Source organism: Phlebotomus argentipes, unplaced genomic scaffold (genome assembly GCF_947086385.1).
Source record: "Phlebotomus argentipes unplaced genomic scaffold, Phlebotomus argentipes genome assembly contig_15, whole genome shotgun sequence".
Lineage (NCBI taxonomy): Eukaryota > Metazoa > Arthropoda > Insecta > Diptera > Psychodidae > Phlebotomus > Phlebotomus argentipes.
In genome coordinates, this window is record NW_026776181.1 from 9,656,151 (window position 1) to 9,678,482 (window position 22,332).

General features: G+C 39.6%; 1 protein-coding gene across 5 annotated transcripts in view; it reads left to right on the forward strand.

Moving 5' to 3' along the window:
- Nucleotides 1-22,332, forward strand: part of LOC132263342 (cAMP-specific 3',5'-cyclic phosphodiesterase) — a 77,765-nt gene that overhangs the window by 40,877 nt on the left and 14,556 nt on the right. For 2 of the 5 annotated variants that reach the window (XM_059763056.1, XM_059763057.1), the window contains exon 2: nt 5,236-6,195. The exons of 1 other annotated variant lie outside the window; for it this stretch is intronic. In XM_059763056.1, the coding sequence (XP_059619039.1) occupies nt 5,396-6,195 (800 nt within the window). In that variant the 5' untranslated portion in view covers nt 5,236-5,395. Of the gene's footprint in view, nt 1-5,235; nt 6,196-20,043; nt 20,366-22,332 lie in introns of those variants that run through there. 2 more of the 5 variants (XM_059763061.1, XM_059763062.1) reach the window with 1 other exon arrangement.

The window sequence follows — 22,332 nt, forward strand, 5'->3', positions numbered from 1 at the left end:
CACCTAATTTGTGGGATTTGGTCTATAAGTGGATTCAAAAGGAACATAATTTTCACCCATTCGTTCAGTTATCCTGTAAACATTCGATAGAATTTCAAAACATCTCTTTTCACAGTGATTCAGTACTTCTGAGAGCTAGAAAAGCAAGTGGAAAATATTATCGTACTTATCCAAAGATATAATCCGTTGCCATGTAATTAGCTTTTTTAGCCTTCGGGCTCTCGGAGTAAAGAGGATGCGCGTTTTCTCAATGGAATATTCTAATTTACCATCGAAAACATTTCCAATGAAACTCCAATGTTACTGGAAAACCCAAATTAAATATTAAAATTATTGATTATACGAACAAATCGTAATTATCTTTAAAAATTACTAAATGTTAATAATACTAAAATATGAATGTCAGAAAAGAGATTGTCTAAAGAGAATTGAGAATGATTTCATTAAATATTTAGAATGGTTCAAGAACCAGCGGAGAAACCCCTTTTTGCTCCAATAAGCATTTGAATATTTTGTATGACGCACAATCGAAAGAAAAGGGTTTCCCAGGAAGACAAATATTAAAATGATTGCTCATCGTGTTTCCTTTTCTAGGAAAATAAAAGAACTTGAGCATGAGTAGCTGCAAAAATATTATTCAATGCATTTTAAATTAAAAGGCATTTCTATGGTAAGAGTGAGAAAAAGTATTAACTTGAACATATTTCTCCAAACTTGTGCATTTATATTTTCCTAAAGCACAGTTGGAAAACTCCAGATAAGTTTCCACATGCAGAATGAAAAGGAATGTGCAGAGAAGATTGCTGTAATACCGGTCTGACAGTTGAGTAAATCTTCAAAATGTATTCCACGTCTGTATGAATTTTCGCCAGGAGCTCGTGTACATGAATTGTTGATTGTGAAGAAACGTGCAAAATTCTCAAATGGGACATTTTTGTATTTTCACACAGTTATTCTCGCTTCTGCAGTTTGGATGCTACAGACGGATATACATGCACACTGTGAGACGACATAAATTGGGAGACAGAGAATTGAAGTGTGCTCTCGAAGGAAAACTTGCTACAATTTGATTTTCCTCGCAATTTTGGTGCATTCAAATGAAATGGAATTTATGTGGTTCTTGATCCGAACTAAGCAAAACACTTTTTAGAGATTACGCAATCCTACCAACTTCTTCCAAGTCAAGCCGTGGCTTTTTGCAACCGAGAGTGATTCATTCACTGCATAAACCTTTTTATTCACTCTCCCTCCAGCGGGACTGTTTTCCTGCCATGTTTTCCCACCTTTCGAGCCAACAGGGTGAATTTATCTAACCCCTGTTTATGTTTTCTACATGTGTTTTCACTTGAGGGTGAAATTCCAAATGATTCACTTTCCCATGCAATAAATTAGGAAATGGTGAAATGTTCGTGTAATTTGTCTCTTCACAGATACAAGAGTTTTCTTCGGTGTGGGTGGATTATTTCCATTACAGTGAATGGTGGTAAACGTGCAGAAGAAGAAAATTAGAAGAATTTCTCCCTGCGCTCCGAACCAATTCATAGGAGACGTCCTTTCGTTCTCCTCAAAAGCTCTCATGTGAACTTTCTCTATGTCTTTACTGTCCGTATATCGCTTGCAGAAGGTGTTTCTGAGCATGGAATGATATTCCATGGTGAGGAATATCTTATGCACAAGAGGGTGAGAATCGAATTGCTCGCATGAGCAATTTTCTCTGTGAGCTTTTCCTTTGGCGAGAGACAAAAAACATACACTGACATCTCATGCGATAGCGCTCGAACTTTCCTCTTTTATTATAAATTATTCCAGCCTCGTCTTCGGATTTTTTCCCCTACTTATATTGCGCCAGCAGAGAATTGCATGAGGAAGATAAGACCGATGTAGCAGGATTTTTCTTTGAAAAACGCCCTCGTAAGCCTGCCGAAATCCCCTACAGAAATATTTCTCTGGTATTTTTGCATGAGTTGCACTTTTTCCAACTATAGACTTGGATTGGAAATGGAACTTTTTCCATCATACATATTATATGTAATGTGAGGAGTGAGCAGATGTAAAGTTATGAATAAAACATATGAGAAGAGAGTGATTATGAGGAAAGCATAGAGAAAAAAAGGCTACAGAGAAACCTCAAAACTTGTTGCAGTCAGAGGTTTTCCGTCAAATCATCAATTAATTGATGTTAAATGTGACATCACAAATGTATGATGAATTGCGACTTCAGCAGCTCTAAAGTCTGTGCTAATTACCCTCTCACATCGAGACAGAGTCGGGCAAAAATGAAATTTGCCATCCAATTAATCACGAGTGTGTTGTCCATGCGGAAAGAAGTGGAGCAGTCGTAAAAGGTTGGTCCAGGAGGCGGTGAACCTACGTCATTCCGGCTCCCTACCTTCCTGGGAAGGAAGTTGGTAGATTTATCACGCCTTTATACTTACTTGAAGCACACTGTGACTTTCCATTAGGGCATCAAAGGAAGATATGACCCTTGTCGTATTTGTTTCCTCTAAGATTTACTCAGGATAAAACCATATACTATTTCCACACGCGTGGTTTATCTAGGAATTTCAATTGCGTTCTGTAACATAATTTCTTTCCTATGACACACAAGTTACACAATCGATAGAGAAAAAAAAGAGAGCGAGACTACAGAGGAAAACGTTGGGACATTGATGAACGGAAGAAGGGGCTGAAATGCGGAGTTTATTCGAATTTCCTCTCATTTGACATGACTTCCTTTTTATGCGCAGAACCTCACGAACGAAATAATAACATGACCAAGTGTGTGGTTAAGAAAAATTGCTAAAGCAAAGGTCTTGAGATTGTGAATCGTCTACTTACAGACGCTGAGTGGCTTATCCTGGCAGGTGGGCAGAAGAAACTATGACATTAAGTGGGCCGGACAAGGCGAAATCACTTGGGGGAAATGGCTGGGAAAAGAAAATTTACCTGCGTCTCTCACCCACGCCCACGTCATGGGATATGAGATGGGAAAGCCATCGGGATTGTGCATTAAATGATGGGTGAAACCATTCGAGATGAATAGGATGCTTCACTTTTATGCCATGAACACATGCGTGGATATATAATAAATTGTATAAATCTCTGCTCGGTGCCAAGCAATTCATCCCCAAAATCTGTTTCAATCTTGTCATTGTGCCCAGGAAAACTTTCACTTAGGACACACGGCTTGTGGGTAGATTGACCTACTTCCAACCTGCTGGCGTGTGAAAAACCGTTGAAAGCTCCACAAGAAGTGTGGCGGTGAATGATAAATGGCACTCTTCTTTCGCACATTTTTTGCGCCCGTCCGCATTTTCACTGAAGGAGCGAAAGTGCGTTTTCAACCTGCGAGCTTTTGCAATGCGAGATAAATTTATTTTTCATTCTCAGTTATTCATCCATGGGGAAACGCGTGTTGGGGGTTGAATGGGGGAAAAAGGTTGTCGTGGGCTCCTTTTGCGCTTGGATTTGCCTCCTGGCGATCATACCCACAATCGTCGTGGGGTTGAAGAGCAAAAGCATAAATAAGATCTCTCTCTATGAAGGGAAAAATTTCATTGAAGCATTACAGAGCTCCTTTTTGTGTCTGTGCCGTGTATAATGAAGAGAAAGGAGGCTTTCTTTACCTGCCTTTCTGTCTTGTTTCTGCTGTTGAAACATTCGCCCATGGGCTGGTGGACTTTTCAAATGAATAAAAACGAGAATATTACTAGGTAAGCTGCTCGCTTACATGCTGGAATATTTCAAATCAAATCTCAATCATTTTATTTTGTCTAGAAAATATTCTGGAAATAGTAGATTTTGCGTGTCACGTTGACTTGGATCGGTATTTATATTTTAGTATATGCTGAGCAAAAAGCAATTACATTATCCTCTATTGCATCCGCTCTATGTCTTGAACACTTTTTAATCATCCATATGAAATGCATGCAATTGATGGATATTTAATGCAGAACTCATCATCCTGCTTGAAGTGCTAGTCATTTTCCCAGCATCCGTGTCGTAAACAAGGTGTGCTTACTCTTGGCTTTTGAAATTCATGAATAATATATTCATGGACAAAATTATAGCTGTACATACATATTTGCTTGAGAAGGTTTGAAAAAAATAAAAGAATCCATGAATGAAATATTTTATTCCTTGAAAAACAATATTAAACAAATATAATATTTTATGATGTTTGTACATTTTTTGCTGCAAAATTCACCTTCGCACAGACTGAAGCACAACAAGAGTTGAAATCGAAGAGAATTAAACGAGTCTTTCAGACTTTTTTCCACTGAGACTAAAGCTTAAAGCCCTCGATGTGCTTTGTTAAACTTTAATTGATGCATTATCTCCCCAGAATCATCTCTCGTGAAGCTATTCAAGCCAGTGGCTTTCCATTGTGCACGACATGGAAGAGTGGGCATATCTGAGACTTAAAGTCACAAACATTTGTGCTATCTATGTAGAAAAGTCTCTGACTGAGAACTCTTCTCAACTTCTCACTCATCGTGCATCATTCTCATTCTTGAGGGGAAGAATTTCCAAAGAGCTTTTTATCTTCTATATAACATTTGTTGATGGAGAGAGTTTTTCGAACGAAAGAACTTTATACAAGCAGGTGCACTTTCTGAATCCTACGGGACTTTTGCAAATAGTCTAAAAGTGCTGAAATTTCATTCGCTTATCACGCTCGAAGAAATTGCAGGAAACGAGAAAAATCTGGCATTGGATGTTGTCATAGACTTTCCCTCCAGTTTGCGTAAGATCCATTTTCTTTCAAAGAACTTTCTGCAAGTAAATTAAATTGTATGTTGGCGAAAAATTGAATTCCTTAGACAAAAGTCGTGAAGTAATAAAGTGTGGCGGTTGTTTGAGCACATCTCACAGGCGGTTTAGAAGAGAAAGAGAGAGAGAGTCATTAGGAACGCATTTTCAGCAAGAGAGTAATTTTGGACAGAAAGGCGTAAGAGGCAATTTGTGGGGTCTCTATAGCAATAATGAGGAAACTTCCTTTTGTGGGTGCGGAGATGGTATACAACAAATATTTAACTAATATTTCCTGCACTTGAAACACACTCATGGAAAATTCATTTGAAATTTATGCCAAAGTTTCGCCAACTCACTGCCTCCCCATTTCACAGAAAATTATGTACTTACTGTTTGCGAAATGAGCCAAAAGTGGTGAGAGGAAACGCCTTCAAGTTCCGCATGTAAATATTAATTGTGATTTTACATCTCCTTCATCAGTGATCTTCGTGTGACTTTTGCATTTTCGCACGGAAGGAACAAAAGTAAAAAATAGCCAAAATTAGCGTGAAAAGTGTAGGAAATTAGCCAAAGCGGAAGAATTTATTTGGCGAGTGAAGTGACTCGCTAATGAAGCGCAACCCGAAATAGCCCAAACAGAATGTCTGACGAAGGTGCATCCGAGAGTGGTTCAGTCAGGCGCAATGCGTCCCTGGACGAGCAAAGACTCGCTTTCGCCTCGTCCAAGCTCTCCTCGGCGAATCTCATGCAAGAGGCGTCGCGAAGCCACAGCTTCCAATCCTCCTCATCCTCCTCGTCCAGCATCACGTCCACCATGACTGTGGTGCACCAGCAGCAGAGCCACTTTCATCAGAAGGTCAGCAGTTCCAGCAGTGCGTCCTCGAGCGGCGCCTCCAGCAATGCCGGCGAGCAGAAGATCATCATCAAGTCGTCGGCGAGCGGGAGTGCGGCGAGCGGCAGCAAGACCAAGTTTCAGAGCTTTCTGCAGCAACCCGAGATGGCCATGCACTCGGGCTTCCTCAGCGCCACGGCACAACAGCAGAAGTTCGTGAGGCAGTTTGTGCGGTCGTCCTCTGCGCACAGCGAGAGCATCGACAAGCCTGCGATTAAGTGCATCCGCAGTGCCTCCACGCAAATGGACGATGGTGTTGTGCAGCAAGCGGCTGCTGAGATGTCCAAAGTGTTTCAACAGCAATCCGTGCTCATCTCCAAGTCAGCCGAGACCATCGAAACGTCCACAACGTCCGCCATGGGCACAGGCATTCGCAACACGCTCACACTCTCAGGTGGACTGTTGGCGCCGCCCAATCGAAAGCTCACTATCCTGAGCCCAATCCACGCTCCGCCGGGCCTGCAGGAGATGCTCAAGCGCCACCAGAATCGCTCCCCATGCTCACCACGACTCGTTCTACCAGGTGCAAGCGAGGCCGATCTCTTCGGGTAAGATTGCCGATGTGTTTCACTTTTATTTGCCCAATTACTTATGCCAATATTTAAATTTATCGATCTCCTGAAATCCACGGTAATGTCCCCGATATGCGGGGAGCTGTTTAATGTAAACGAGGGGTGGTTTGGAGCACAGGAAAGATAAGACCACCCTCCGAGGAGAGAAAAATCGTCGTTATGAATTAATTTATGTTTGAACTACTATGATTTATATGTATAAGCGGGAAACTTTTGCTCCAAAGATTTTCATCCCTTACACGGGATATGCAGTTGAAAGATCGCTTTCATCTTGGCTTCTATTTGAAATTCTACTATTTTCTTGTAACATCGTACTTGACCAAAAAATCTTCATTCAAATACATCAGTAAATAACTGTGAATGCTCTTTTAAAACCCATTCACACACAACAATATCAATAATTCAACTGTTGCGAAATTTCAGCGAAACGTTTTTTCAGCAAAACACACAGGGTGAAAGTATGTTTTTTAGAATTAATAATTCAAATGGGCCTCGGGAATCATTCAGTGATGAATTCCGCGCACCCAGTAAATCAATTTGGTAATCAGAGAGTGAGGACTCTGGATGGAAAAGAAATGGGAGGAAGTGCAGGATATTAAATAAATTGATTACTTTGTGGAATCCACTCACTGTGTACCTGCTGACATTGGTAAGACTGAACTTGACTTTAAACCTTGTTTTTTTCCCATTGAACGTGAATTTCTTCGAGAATGTCTATTAATAGTGGGAAAAATTATTTCTCCTACGCCGCTTCATGACGAATTTAGTCAATCGCTTTGGGCTGAATGTAGAATAAATAAATTAATACGGTTGATCTTGTGTGTGAAACAATTTCTGTTTGGGATTCTGCGTGCAGGAAAAAATATTGTTATTTGTGTCATTCCACTGGCGTCACGATGGAATCGCGAGCAGGACAGAAAAGGCCAAAAAAAGACTCAATATAATTGAATTGATGGATTGCAAAATTGTGGGTTCGAGCAGTGGCGCTAAATGTTTTGTATGATTCACAACAATGTGGAAAGAAATTAGCATCAATTTTCCCCGACTGCGAAATATCAACGAGACACGGTGAGGCACCAAGGGTAGAGCCAAATGATCGTGAAGATGTGATCCAGCATGTTGATCGACAGAATATAGGCGGGATGTGAATGATTTGCGAGCATCCAATCTGTCAATTTCTCATTTTCACACATTCTTGACGCACAACTCTATCATAGTGAAGTGACTTGAGACTTTTTTGTGCTCCACCATTTCTGTCCCCCGTGAGTTTCTACACACTTCTCGGCCTTATCAGACTCAAGTTGTTTTCTCTCTCCTCCTCGATATTGGAATATTGGCAAAGCGAGGAAAAAGAGAACCACTCAATATCTCATTAAGTTGAGGTGATTTTAATTTTCGGTCAATGGTGATTGTTTCCGCCAATAGCGCGTTTCTATTCCTCTAACTGTGTGTTAGTTTGCTAATTAAGTGATGAAATACTGGGGAAATAGTGAAATTTGTGTGTTCATTGTTTCCAATAAGCGGAGAGTTTTCACCGAAAACACCGTTATTTACTGGATGTGAATTAAAAAAAAAAGGTGCCAAAGAAGCACGGCTGTGAATTCTTCTGAGGGATGAACAGGGGAGACTTTCCATGGTCTTGTGAGCACGAATGCTAATTCGACGGAGAAGATGATTGAATCACTAAACAGTCTTCAGCGAATTTATCGTGTTTTGATGAAGGGAAAATTTGGTAAATGTGAGAATCCGTGAGTATATATAGAAATGCTTCTTTTTCGAGCTCATTGAATTCCTTAATGGGGCTTTTTTGCTAATTTTCTCCTTCATTTTCTATCTAAACTTGTGCCTTCTATTTCTTCACACTCACACAGTGCCACTATACATATCTGGAATTTGCTTTTCTCCATTCAAAATGTGGAGACGTAAAACGGATAACAAAGAAAACAGACTTCAAAATTTGGAGCGTGATATTTTCTTCCAAAATTATTTCAATCGTACGATGTCAAAAAATAGTCACCAACCTAGGATTCTAAGAAGTTGCCTCTCTCTTTCTTATCCAATCGCACGTCAATGCAAATGTCATCTGAAGATGCTAATAAAAATATTGCTTACAATTTACGCAATAACACCAAATCATAGTTCAATCAGCTGACATACAAAGTGTATGAATAACAACTTAATTAGAATACGGCAGCTTTTACACGTCTTCCAAGAAATATTCTGAACAATTGGCAAATTTTAGATGATGCTAAAAAATATTTCCTGTTTTCAAATGCAAATCTTGAATCTTTAAGTGGCATTTTTTGCTGTATTCACACAGGAAATCGCAAAGAGCGAGCATAATAAATTCCTCTGCGTACCAGAGGGAACAGTATAATAATATTCAGGGGTTTTGAGACACATTTTCACTCCCGCCCACACCCTGAAGAGTGCTCCCATTCAGGTCAGAATGAAAATAGCATCTCAGGCAATATGATGAGAGCAATAAACAATTCATGGAGATGTTTTTCTTACTTATACAACGCACAGACGGATAGGGCATTGTGTTAGCTACTCAACTTAATTTATTCACCATGAAATGGAACATGTGCTCAAAAATTATGGTACATTTTCGGTGATAAAAGTTTGCATGTCATACAAATGAGATGTGATATTTGACTCCAGTTACACTGAGAATACATGTTACGTACAATGTACCGAAATTCCAACTATTCTCATATGCATCGCAAGCTTTATGCATGAAATTTGACAAAGATGAAATTGCTGAAGCATAAAATTTCCCCAACATTGAGTTTTGGCTCAGGGTGCGAGGAAGAGTGCAAGTTTCGTACAAAAGCTCCGGTTGGATTTTATGCATGACATCACTGAGGGTTGCATGCATATTATTTGAGGTGAAAATTTTACAAAGTTCGCGTTATGCTTATATTTCGCCAAGTATTTCGCTGTGGTTCACCTGTATGTGAGTGTGTAAAATTTTTGCAAGCAAAACAATAGCTTCCGGAATTACAATGGAAATTAAAGTGAAGGGAAATACGGAGAATTATAATAATTACGTATACAAATTTAATGAGTGCCACACTAATGACAACGAATTGCAAAAGGATTTGCTTTATATCCTATTAGAAGATCAAACAAACAAATACAAAACCAGAGAACAAAAATGAAATTAAATGTTTCCCCGCTATGGTATAATTGAATTAGAGTGATGTTACTATAAATTTCAAACAAAAATTTAATATAGCAGCATCAATTGAATTTTATGATGAACTTTGCGCACCTGCAATTTATGTGTATTTGAAAAACTGACGTTTACCACCATCGCAAAAAGAAAATTGTGTACATTGAGCAGAAAGATATCAAATCCAAAAGTGTGTGTGTTCAAAATTCATGCTCGAAGGAGTTTCAGGAAATTTCAAAGACACTTTGTCGTGGATAAAAGTTGGATAAGAACTCTCAACCTTTCTATATGGGAAAATCTGGTGAAAACCATTAAGACTGGGGGTGAAAAAGAATATAGAAAGAGTTACAAGAGAGATGATAATTTTATACACAATAAAATTTGAAAGTGTGCGCGTTCTTCCTTTCATTTTCCCCTTGATGAATTTTTCACAAAAGACATCCTCCCCAGGCACTCGTTGTGAGCGCCAGTCTAATGAAAATTTTCACTAATTAATTTATTTTACTCAAACCATTTGGAGGAGCACACACAAAAATTGCCACGATTTCATATCACATTGCATGTCTCGAGCAGGGAAAGATATTTCCCTGCTTTTCAATTTCTGACGCACGCTGGGTGGGTGGAAAATTTCCATTTTACCTGAGGAGAAGAGTTTATATGTTGATGGATTGTGGAACAGTGGTTTGACGTGAAATTCATCAATAGCATCCAACCATTATATTGATTTGATAAACTTCCACCTACTCGAGTACGAAAAAGGGAGGTTAATTTGAGGCATCGAGAAAAGTGTATAAATGAGGCCAGAAAATTCAAAACAGAGGACAATTTTGACACGTGATTTTACCGTACATTTAGATATTTGCAGATGGGTCAAGAGAATTCGTGATGAATCAATAAATGATGCGCATTTAATGTAGGAAAAAATTGTCAGAGATTGTTTGCGAGAATTCGCGCAAATATTTGCATGATTTTATTCCTACAAATTCACACTATCGCATCCATCAGATCTCATGTGAAAATAGCGCACTCCGACTGGATCCAATTGAAACGTTCACATAGCACATTCTGAGCTTTTATCGCAATGAATAAATCTCACGGTATATTGATTTCTGCAAGTGTGCTTAAGTGAATGCAAGGCCAAAATTCACTCTATTGTGTCCATCTTGGTTAGCTTTTGATACTCTTCTAGTTTTGTATTCCAACAATGAGCTCTTGGATACTTTCATACAATAAATGCAGTGGAAAAATTCTCTAGGGAAATTTCCGAAGAATAACAACAAGCTTGGAGGCAAATTTGCAACAGACGAAGAATCATGCACAAAATGATAAGCGGATTAAACTGAAAAAAAACATACGGTTATGGGCGATTTTCACGATCGCTCTGCAGGAAAATGCTAGAATTTCATCTCTTCTGACCATTACATTTTTTAATTTAAATTTTAATGCGAGTTTAATCTTTTCATACCGGCACACTGCTCGTAAAAGTTCCCATTAACAAAGTATTTTCCTTCCACAGACGCTATTAAAATGTTTCAATGCAAGACATAAAGAGAGCTCTTCAAAAAATCTTGAATGACTCCTCAACACTTCTTCCTGTGGCTTCCTTCAGACTTCATTCATCACCGCTTTCCATTGGGGTTTTTTTTGCCTATGGAATGTCTTCAGTGTTATATGCTATGTGCAAAGGAATTTGTGTTGATAATTGAATAGGAGGGAAAGATTTAATTAATTTGAATTTAAAATACACGACAGACTCAAAAATTTACGTTTAACAAATATTTCCCATATTTTCGGGGGACTTTATCGTCATGTATTCCAAAAATGTGTGGAAAATTTCATTGTGTATTTCACCAGTAAAATACGAGATGAGCTCTAAGCACGTCAGACAAATTTCGGAGGATCTAATGAAGCGGAAGATAAAAATTTACTCAGGAATTACAGATATTTATGTGTTCAAGGGGTTTATAGTTGAACTTTCCCACACGAACTGCAATGTAGGAAATTAATTTTAGATAGAGAAAAATTGATAATGAGAAATGTGAATAATTTCCGATTATGCATAAGTGATGCATTGCGATGATATGTACCGAATTTTCTGCTTATTCACCCCTTGACTCTGTTCCACATTCGTGATAATATCCGGTACATTAGGCTTACTCCCAGTCCAACTCATCCCAGTGGAATATGAGATATGTGCTCCGTTATAGCGGAAGTTTAAGAATACGTGGCTCAATAATCAGCTTTTGGAAGGTACTTCGGCGTCTCTTCCAGTACAGAACTCTTATATTTGCTCATATGCAGAGGTTGCGGAAAACCACAAGAAGAAAATGTGCCTGATAAATTGCGTCTGGGATATTTGATATGTGGGAAAATTTAATCATACATATCACTGCGCTTTTAATGGGGGGTTTTTAGGAAATGTGAAACACAGCAGATGAATTTAACACAAAATTTAATAATAAAATTACATTTCACTGGTTGTATTCAATAAAGCTGTATTCCGCATGTTGATAGGTATAGCATGTGTTTTTGACGCTTCATTTTCACCTGAACAGTGATTGTGACTCAAATTGAAACCTTTAAAGTTTATCGAAATTAATTTACCCTCCGCGCTGCTCTCATCAAAAGCACAGGAATAATTAATTCTGCTGGTTATATTACCCTTCACCAATCGCTTGCATGATATCCCAATGATAAAATATGCAGCCAATATGCACAGCGCTATTCCGAAATTACAGAGACACGCAATGGTGGAAAATGTGCCTCTGCGATTTCGCATGAGCGATATGTTATTTCTATTGTTTTGTGCGTCTTGGTGAAAATCAATTTCGTTTTCCAGCCAGTTAATTGATTAGTGGGGAGGAATGAATGAAATTACATTTCTAAACCAATTGAGATTTCCCGTTTGAGAACGCCAAAGGGAATTCCAAAAGCCAGTATTAAAGTGAACAGAGAAAAGTATTTTTGCTGAAAGTTCACAGATATCCAGAGAGATCCTTTTCAATTGGATAACTTTCTTAATTGCACCCTTCCGAGACTTTCAAAATTCTTAAGTGTCTTTCATCAACATGAATCCTTCAGCAACAGCTTCGCCCGATGGAAGTCCATTGATGCATGTTGAGGCTACTAAATTGGGAATTCCCATTTAAATCCATAAATTTCGTTTTAATTCACAAAATGTGAGATTTCTTCGGTGTTTTGGAGTTGCGACGTCATATCGCAATTAAATCTATTTTTAATTAAATGCGTCCGCTGAAGAAGCTGTTATCAATGATTGATGAATATGCGTCACCTTTCATTCCCTTCACCTTAATCGCGCAAGATTTTCGCTTAATTCAATTTAGATTTGTCTTTTTATGGGCTTCCCCGCATCACTTTGATTAGACTTGTGTCAATTTTCAAATTTCATTCACTTTTACTGCCAGAGTGCAAAGCAGCCAAAATGATTTTAATTGATTTTGTAAATAAAGTAAGATGTTTACTTTCACTGAAGAGGTGTTGTTTTCCTATTTTCCCTAACCGCACGAGAGAATAAAAAGGGTAGAAAAATCATGAATTGTGTACATAAAGCGACAATATCACGAAATATAGCAATAAAATAGATTTTTATAATTTTCCCCACAATTTGATAGGCTTTTCATACAAATGCTTACACATCGTGTATATGTTTTTGTGCGTGTGGTTTGGTGAATTGGAGAAAAATGGGAAATATATATGTAATTTCCCTTCGATTCTATATAGCTTGGCCAAAAGGGGAGGAGACCCCTAAACGGTCTTGTTTGTGCGAGAGAGAAGACTGTCTGATGGCCTGTGAGCTTACAGCATGTCACATTCTAAACTGTCGAATGTGCGCAGGGAGAATCGAAAGCTCGTCGTGAGCTTTCACCTTTCCCCTTTCTGGTTATTTTCAAACCCAGTGCTCTGTGAGAGTGAAGCTCGAAAAATTCGGTCTTTTTCCAGAGTTGTACAATAAAAGTGCACAATTGATTCCGCCTCTCTCGCGCACGGAGAAATAGAGAGAATCCGAGAGGAATTGAGTGGCAACTGGTGTTTGAGAAGCACACACAGTGCACATTCTCACGCGCTCTCATGACTATTTCCTCTCTACACGCTGAACGCGAAGAAAACTTGAACTACTTGAAAGGTAATCTCAGACAGAGCTCTCTGTAAACTGTCTGACGCATTCTCTTATCACTCGGCAATTTCCCCTCTCTCTTTCGCACAACGTGGGGGAAAAACGTACACTCCTCGTGCCGTCTCGCTCTCATACATCACGAGCTCTCTCACAATCTATTTTTAATGTAGCGTTTTGAGCATTTCGTGTGTGGCGAGCTGAGAGGAGAAATGACGCGAGCGTGTGTGAGTGTAACTGATATAAATGTATTTTTATTGCGCTTCATATGATTCGTGAAATTGTACTCTAGTTTTGATTGAAGACACTCCACAGTGAGTGGACAGCATAATCTTTCTGCCTGTTCTGTCACCTTTGCAGAGGTTGAATGGTGTTAAATTGTGATGCTTTTGCCCAATTCTAGACTGTGATTCAGAGTGATGAAAGTATATTGCAAAAAAGAGACCTGAGAATGTGTGACTTAGCTTTCAACATGTCGGACTTTCGAGGCTCGACAGCCTGATAGTAGCCAGAGTGACTGCTCTGGTGTCGTATCACATGTTTGTGCGACATGACGGCTGTGACGTCAAATGAGTTTTGCAATGTAACATGAAATTCCCAGGTTAATTTCCACACTCCCTTGGAAGACTTCTTGGGGCTCTCTCGCGCTCTCCTCCGCTTTTCTATGGTGTGACTTTGGAGAGCGCGGCGGCGGCGGCCGATTGAGAGGGAAGAAAGCTCGGCGAGTGTGTGTGCAAAAGCCCTGCGAGAGTTTGACGGTTCGTGAGAGCCGCACAGAGAGTGTAGTCATCAGTTGACCGCGTATTCTCCTGTGTAGCGCTACCGAGAGTCGATCGTCCGTCGGTGCGGCTGCTGAATTGCACGCGCGTAGTGACGTCACGGGACTCAAAGGTGGACTTTTGCATGGCACGCGTCGCGACTCTTGCCCATCGCCGTCGCCGGGTGCCCTTTCTGCCGTGAGATCTCTCGTCCAAGATGGCCCCGCGCGCTGTGACGCCACAGCGTGACTTGCGTCGCGCCGCGTGAGCTTTCGCCGCGCGCCAAATATTTGTGCAAGATATTTGGTGTGGAAAAAAGTGCACCAATCGAACTGTGGTGACACACTTCACACGTTGGAACTTTTTCAAGAGGGAGGGGAAGAGACAAACAGAGAGAGAGAGAGTGAGAAAGAGCCAAAGATTTCCTCCCAGTGATTATCATCCATGCGATGTTGCTCTCATTTGCGGTGTGAGTGTGTGCCTAGTGACGAATAAGATAAAATAATTGAATGACATAGAAATTAATTACCACAAGTGAGTGAATTCTCATCTGCTGAGCATCAAAAGTGTGACAGTGAGATGGAGAGAAAGATAAATTTCCGTATATAATTAATACCTGAACTGAGCGATGGTGGCTCTAATTGAATCACCTGGTCAGTGCTGATGACAAAGTGAAGAGAAAGAAGTTGGAAGTGGACAGGAGAAAAATGAGATCCGCTGAGACTGTGCTAAATAATTGCTATCTGAGAGTCACTTTCAATGTATCGTCGACATCATTTGACTTGTGTAAATAGCTTTATGCAAGTGCAATAATTTCGTTGCATTTCTTAGCGCTCACATACACATACTCACGCGAATGTATGTAAGATTACCACCTATTGCAATAGCCAAGAACAAGGAATAGCATTACCCATAATACCCATATTCGACACTGAGTCTAATTCCAATAATGGAGAACGAAGACTGCAGCAAATGTATGGTGTTTGCGCAAGAGAACTCACCCTTTCCGCTCCACTGGAGACACCAGACGAGACTTACGGGGTCTTTGCATGCAACAACAATCCCCCAAATGGTCTTTCGCATGAGGTTCTCGTGTTATTACATCAAAATAGCACTCTAGACGCTCACTAAAAGCGTGACTTTATGTGAAGGCATTTCCTTAAAACTACGGAAATAAGCATCCCACTTTCCTAACAATATTATCATGTCAGAAATCCCAACGACACACCTAAACTTTCATGCTGTTCTGCAAATGCAGTCAAACTTATTATAAATTTATGTCTTAATTTCCATAATGTTTTTCTACTGCACACAAAACACACACACACACACAAACACACCCAAACTCACAGCAGCATTTTATGGAGATGAAAGATATTCTTCTGGCATTCTGTGATATGACTTAACTGCAATATAATCAGAAGATAATTCAATTCAGCAGTTGCTAGTGAAAAGCAGCTGATGTGCTGATCATAATCGGGTGATTTTCCCGTTTCATCTCATTTCTGCTTGTATGTCATAATGAGAGCACAAAGTATTACGAAAGTGTCTATTGAGATCCAATTATTTGAAAGCTTTCTAAATTGAGATAATGGCCTCTTCGCAAGGACGCAAGTATTCTCGAAACTTTAACAGTATATGCTTTATTCCTCATTCAATTTAGGAGAGGCGCATTGAAAATCCTCACACCTGTTCCCCTCAGGTCTAATTAATTTTGCTTTCTCATTTTCGTGCTGTTTTTTATGCGTAAGATCAGAACAAAAGAAGAAGAACGAAAATCGCACAAGAGGTGGTAATTCGGCGCTTCTCTCTTAACCTGTTAACAAACGCACTCAAGACTCTCATATCTGCTTGGAATTTTCCACATTTTCTCAGTACAGTGAAACATGGCTGTATTGGGTTAATGGAATACTGGATTAGATGTACGACCAGGGTGAAATGCAGATTCTTCACAGAAACAGCATGACAGTGAAGTGTTATTATTCTCTCAAGTTTTCTTCATTGAAGGACAAATTATATCTCTTTTCGCAGTCACATATACATTTTTCTCTTCTCCGTTTTCACCCTTTCTGGTGGTATTTGCGGAATGGAAAGAATATATTGCCTCTCTGGGTGGTAAATATTTTGGGTGTCAATTTTTATTTAACGCATGAGAATTTTATGACTTTGACACGCCCAAAGGCAGAGTCATAATCAATCGATTTTTCGAACTTTACAGAAAAGGGCACCACTTGTCCTTCTCTACATTTGCCGTTTGTTGTTTTAGCAACCAGGCTATATGGACTTAGACGTGGCTGAAATTTTGTGATTTTTCTCCAATTTCACCCCCAGTTGAGGTGCAAAATGACTCGCTAAGTCAGAGAAAATCCCAAGAGTGTTGTCTTACAAGTGCGTATCTCGCAACCGCTTAAGAAAGTACTCAAATACACACTTTTCACCCCCTTCCAAAGGCTGTCTAAAGCGCACCATTTTTATTATACCGTTGGGGTAGTCAAGGAGTGGTTTGGTTTGATGGTTGACGCTGTAATACGGTTGAAACAACCCCAAGGCTATATTTTTTCCGTCTGTGGCACAATTTGAATCCCTAACTTGGGACTTATTGCGAGGTTGAGGAGCAGCTTTTTAACGTCCGACATTTAAAATGACACAGTCCCCAATTTATCCTCAGCTCTCCCTCTAGCTTTTTAATACGTATTTATGCTTTTTGCATGAATGAAATTGAAATGCCATGAAAGTCACCAGGAACATGACAAGGTGTGAGATAGATGGGAGACAGGGAGTAGAAAGCAAAATGTTCCATTAAAAATATCCCTGGAGGAAATGTGCTCAATTGCATGTAGTGGAAAAACCATTTGATTTCATTAAATACGCTTCAAGTGTTAAAAAACACTCTGCACAACATGTGTGGCATATAAAGTACATGCGAATTGTGTAAATTCAAAAAAATATTGGATATTTCATGGTGATTTTCGAAAAATATAACGCAACCCACAATTTTCTCTGTTATCTATGATTGATAATGACGAAACGCGGTTAAAAGTTGTGACTTTTGAGCAAGACCCCAATAAAATTGTTTACTCAAGTGTTCACATGGAAAGTGCAAAATATGTACTGTAATTTGCTGACTATTAAAAAATATGTATTCTCTCATGAATTTCACTCACCTGGAATTTTTGGGTGCTTGTTTTGTCCAGCTCAGCATGTTTTCCCTCCTGTTGAGAAGTGCTATCGAAGTGTTCACGAGGGTCTCTCTTATCGATGTTGTGTGACTCAATTGAGCAATTTACATTCAAGCGTTACGAGAGTGCCAATGACAAATTGACGAATATTGAGGCAGTGTATTGGCTCTCAATACTGACTGACTCACTCGATTATTCTCCGGTTGACCGGAAATTGCTCATTTCACCCCCAAAAGTCACAATCCCAGATTCAATTGGGCTTCCTTGTGAGTAAGGTAAAGGATATTCCTAGTATCCTATTCTTATTCCGTTTGGTTATTGATTATTATCGTCCAGACACTTATCCACAAAGCTCACACTTGCTGTGAGTGTAGAATTTTCAATTTCCACGAGAAGAACTCCCAAATAATGCGTCTGGTTCTCGAGGAGTCTACAAGTGGTTCCTCCATGTACGATCGATTTTCCGCACAATGCCTTGGACAGACGTAACATTTGTGTGATGAAAATGGGAATTTCCCTGCAATTCTGTCATCTTTTTTTCGAAAGCCATAGAAATTGATGAATAAATTTTCCACGTGAGACACGAACGGAGTTTATGTGAGCTCTTTTGGGTTCAATTCCATATCCATACACTCTGTTCAACCCTTTAGCCTCCGTCTTTTGCACATTCTTCATTGCGTCGCGGGAAAAATATATAAATGCTGAAAACGTGTAATGGAGGTGTATTCAGTTTAAATTGAATTCTCTGTCCTATCTTCAAATTGTATTGCGTTTTTCTCTTCTTGTTGTGAACGAATTTTTTTTTGGGAACATTCCCCAAACAGAAAAGGCTTTTATGTCTGTTGCCTATCCATTTTGGCTAATGAATCTTATTTAATTTGCATTTTTTTGGGGTTTCCCGAAAAATTTCGTTTCTTCGCATAAAATATTTAACGTATTTACAGAGGAAAGAAATTATATTTGAATACCGGCTCTCATACAAACGTAATGAATGACAATAAAGAGTTCCATGTACTTTTTATCCAACCTGTTGCCAATTCTGCTAATCGCTATTGATTCGAAGCGCTATTAAATGATTTAAAAATTCTGAAACTACCATTTGCATTGAGAGCGAATTAATAAAATCCACTTTGACTGTGTAAAAATTGAATTTTGCATATTTGAGAGTTAATTCGAGCGTGTGCGCTTTTCTGGCATATTTTTTGGAATTGCTATAAATTTGTATTTTTTCCACTCGTCTCAGCGTTCCTCCTAATCATTCATAGGCAGAGATATATTGCCGATGAACCCATATCCAGCGACGTGTATCAAATTCCAACAAGCGACAAATTTATACACTCGAGTTATCATCTGATTTGATATTAAATCTCTGGTGACGTCAAATTCATACATGGCTACCATAAATATATTTCGTCGAATGCGTGCAAAGGATAGCAACGCCTAGCGGGTTGCATACCAATAAATATGCTCAGCAGCACAATGAGAATATCCCCACGGAGCACATTCCCTTTGGTATCGGGGTGTGAGAGAGAGAGAGAGAGAGGTTAAATTTAAGGGTGTTCATCTGTTAGGGAAATTCCGTGAATCATGTCAATTACATAAGCACACATTTCTGTAATAACTGGGAATTCTTAATCAAAATCAAGAGCCAAGAAACTTGGATAAATTGCAATGAAATGAAATTGCTATAGATTTTTTACTGGATGACGAAGTTTGCTGAACGTAGATGAGATTATGTGGGAATTCTGGGTATGAGAGGTACGTTTCTTCCTTATTAAGTCCAGAGATGGCGAGTAATTCTACGATATTGTCTCAAGATGCTCTGAATATTGCATTTGATGAGCTTTTATGATCACTCAAAGAAGCACTGAACCCGAAATGCATTGAAGCAAAATCACCTCGCTCTCTAACCACGCACTTCAGGGTATTCCACTTCATACACCCTGTGTTGCGGGTGAGAAAGCAATCAAGTGTGAAATTTATATTCATTGGTTTCTTCATCGTACAACGAAATGGAATATCTCCATTGAATGGCGCAGTTAGAGTGTGGGAATGCATTTCCACCCACTCAATCGGTAAAGGGGAGTGAGTTCAGAGGGCAAATCCTCCAAATTGCTAACAAGTTCGAAACTACAGTTTTTCTTATCAGCACAGTCGCTTGACATGTGTGAAATAACAAGTCAAAAAATGCAACTGAATACATTGAAAGTGTATCTCTCATATAGAGATCAAAAGACCTTTGAGAGGAGTCGATTTTTCTTGACGTGACTGCACAAAAGAAGACAGAAGGATAAGTGATAAGAGACTCTCGCGACAGAAGTGTGTCTGCAAAACCTCTGTGGCGAATTAAGTGGAACAATTCCAAAGGATGTGGCTGTGATATGATTGCAACGTTCTTCGTACTATTTGCTCTGGTGCGCGCATTGGGTCGATTAGGTGTGAGACGCGAGGCCCGCGGGGCCATGCTGCCCCCCATTGACATGCCACAGTCACCCACCGCGGCCTTGGCGGCCAACTGCAGTCCTGTGGCCGACACGACGTCTTCCTCATCGTCGCTGTCTACGGCACCGAGTGGCCAGACGGCGGCGCGACGTCAGTCATCCGTGACCACTGGCCGGACGTTGCGTCAGCAAAGCACGACGTCCGACACGCAGTTCTCGCGTAGCGACTCCACCGTCACGACGGCCAGCGGGGCAACGCTGTCCTTCTCGCGACGCGGGGACTCTACGGCATCCACGGTCTCCACGAGCGGGGCCTCGGAGGTACTTCTGCCGCCCGATGGGCGTCGCAGCTCCGAGGGCGCCCGCGTTGTGGGCAACCGACGCTCCAGCGGACGTATCCGGCGATACGGACCGCGCACCGTGGCGGCGCCTGGTGGGCGCCGTCGCACCACCGGAAGGTACTGACTTACTGCATAGATTTCCACACTTCTCACACATATCATGTGCACAAGCTGCACATACCCAAAAGAAAACTCCTACTTGCGTTCTTACAGTGAAATAGAGAGTTTTAAACAATAAATTGCTGTTTCATTTATAAGTAAAAATATTGTACATAGCATAGCGAATTATTTTGCAGTTTTGGAGAATGGAGGAAAGCATTGACAATGACAATAGTTATCATCAGTCGAAATTTAATTTCCATTTTATACCATATACTATCTGTAGTCAAAGCTTTGTATTTACGAAGTAATTGAAAAGTTCCCTGCTGTGGTATAAAAATATTTTATATGTGAAAATGTCGTAGAAGTGAAAATACATTTTCAAAATATTTTCATCGTTTTCTGTGTGGCTCAGCTGCAAAATGATTCAATACTTTATTTTCTCCCCTTTTCACATAGTGGAAAAGCGTGTAATAGCTTTCCAATAGCACTGTTGATTGATTCTGAAAGAGCCCTATTTTCACAGAATCAAGCGCAGTATTCGAAGAAATATAGCGGATATTGAATATCAACCAACCATTTCGCATTCGCGAATGTTTTCCTATGACACTCACCAACTTCGCTGAGAGCTATTTTGTAATTGATGCTCTGCTGCTTCTCTTTCTCCAGCCAATTATGCATACATATAGTGTGTGGTTGATGGGAAGGAGTTAGATGAAAAGTGGTGGATGTTCGCGATTAATTGCGCACTCTCAATAAAATATCTCGTATGTAATTGGCATTTAACTGCAATTTGCATTTATCTTGCAGCGAATAGTCGTCACGTGGTTGTTGGAACAGTTGATTTATATTGCTGCTCGTCATAGGCGTATTTATTTATTTATTTATTTATTTATTTATATAGTGCGAGTAGAGCATATAATGTATCTGAAAAACAATTTTGATCGCAGTAAATCGAACGGTGTCCTGCACTTTTTTTCTGGTATATGCTAGTATTCAGTTGTAATTTGAGTGTGAAATTGGTAAACGATGCATGGTTTTGTGGCTCCAGCGTCACGTTGTATTTATTTAAGCAATATTCACATTCACTATTTGCATAAGATGTGTGCTTGAATTTTCATCTCTACGCATTATTTGGATTCCAAACAATGTATATTTCTCTATACGTATTCGCTTGAATTTGTTCACCCGTACTTTATGCATATATAGCAGTGATTCTACTAATAGAATTCACTATGCAAACTCAAAATGGCACAGGTAGAATCACGCCGTCTATACATATATTCAGCAATGCAGAAGGTACACGGTGAAGCATAGAAATGTATGAGAAGCGCCTGCGAGAATGAGCTTTTCCTCCAATGGGCAGTGGGATGGTGTTCGATTGCGTTGCGGTTGAAATCTCATTTTCTGGATGTGCTTTCTCGAATGTCTATTTACTCCTTCTGTAATCAGTAATGCAAATCAGTTTCTGATTTACCTTATTTCCCTTGCACAGAAAGATGTTTTAAAGAAATGTTGTCGCGCATTGTGTTGCTGATAAAATGATTTTTAAAGGTTTTCTGGAAAATTTAAGTTAAATATTGACATTGTTTGCTGTAGTGTGAAACTGTTCAATAGACGCATCTTAATTTGATATTCAACAGGTTAATTGGAAATTTAAATTGAATTTACCACAGAGGATTATATTGACATGTGTACATGCTTACTGATTGTCAGATAAATTAGTCAAAGAAGGAAATTGTGTGTTTGAGACAATATTCATCCTTATTTTCTCTGAATATCAACAAAACAATCGACTTTTTTCCCATCAATTTCACCCAATTTCAAATAATACCTATCCAGTTTCCATCAGCATTGTGAAATGTGTCTTGTTTCTTTTCTGCCCTGCTCCCTGTCTAAAACTTCCTGATCGATAACATTCGGTCTCATAATGTGTACTTTGTGCGGTGAATGAGATGACGTAGAGGGATTCTTTGTGGTTTGAC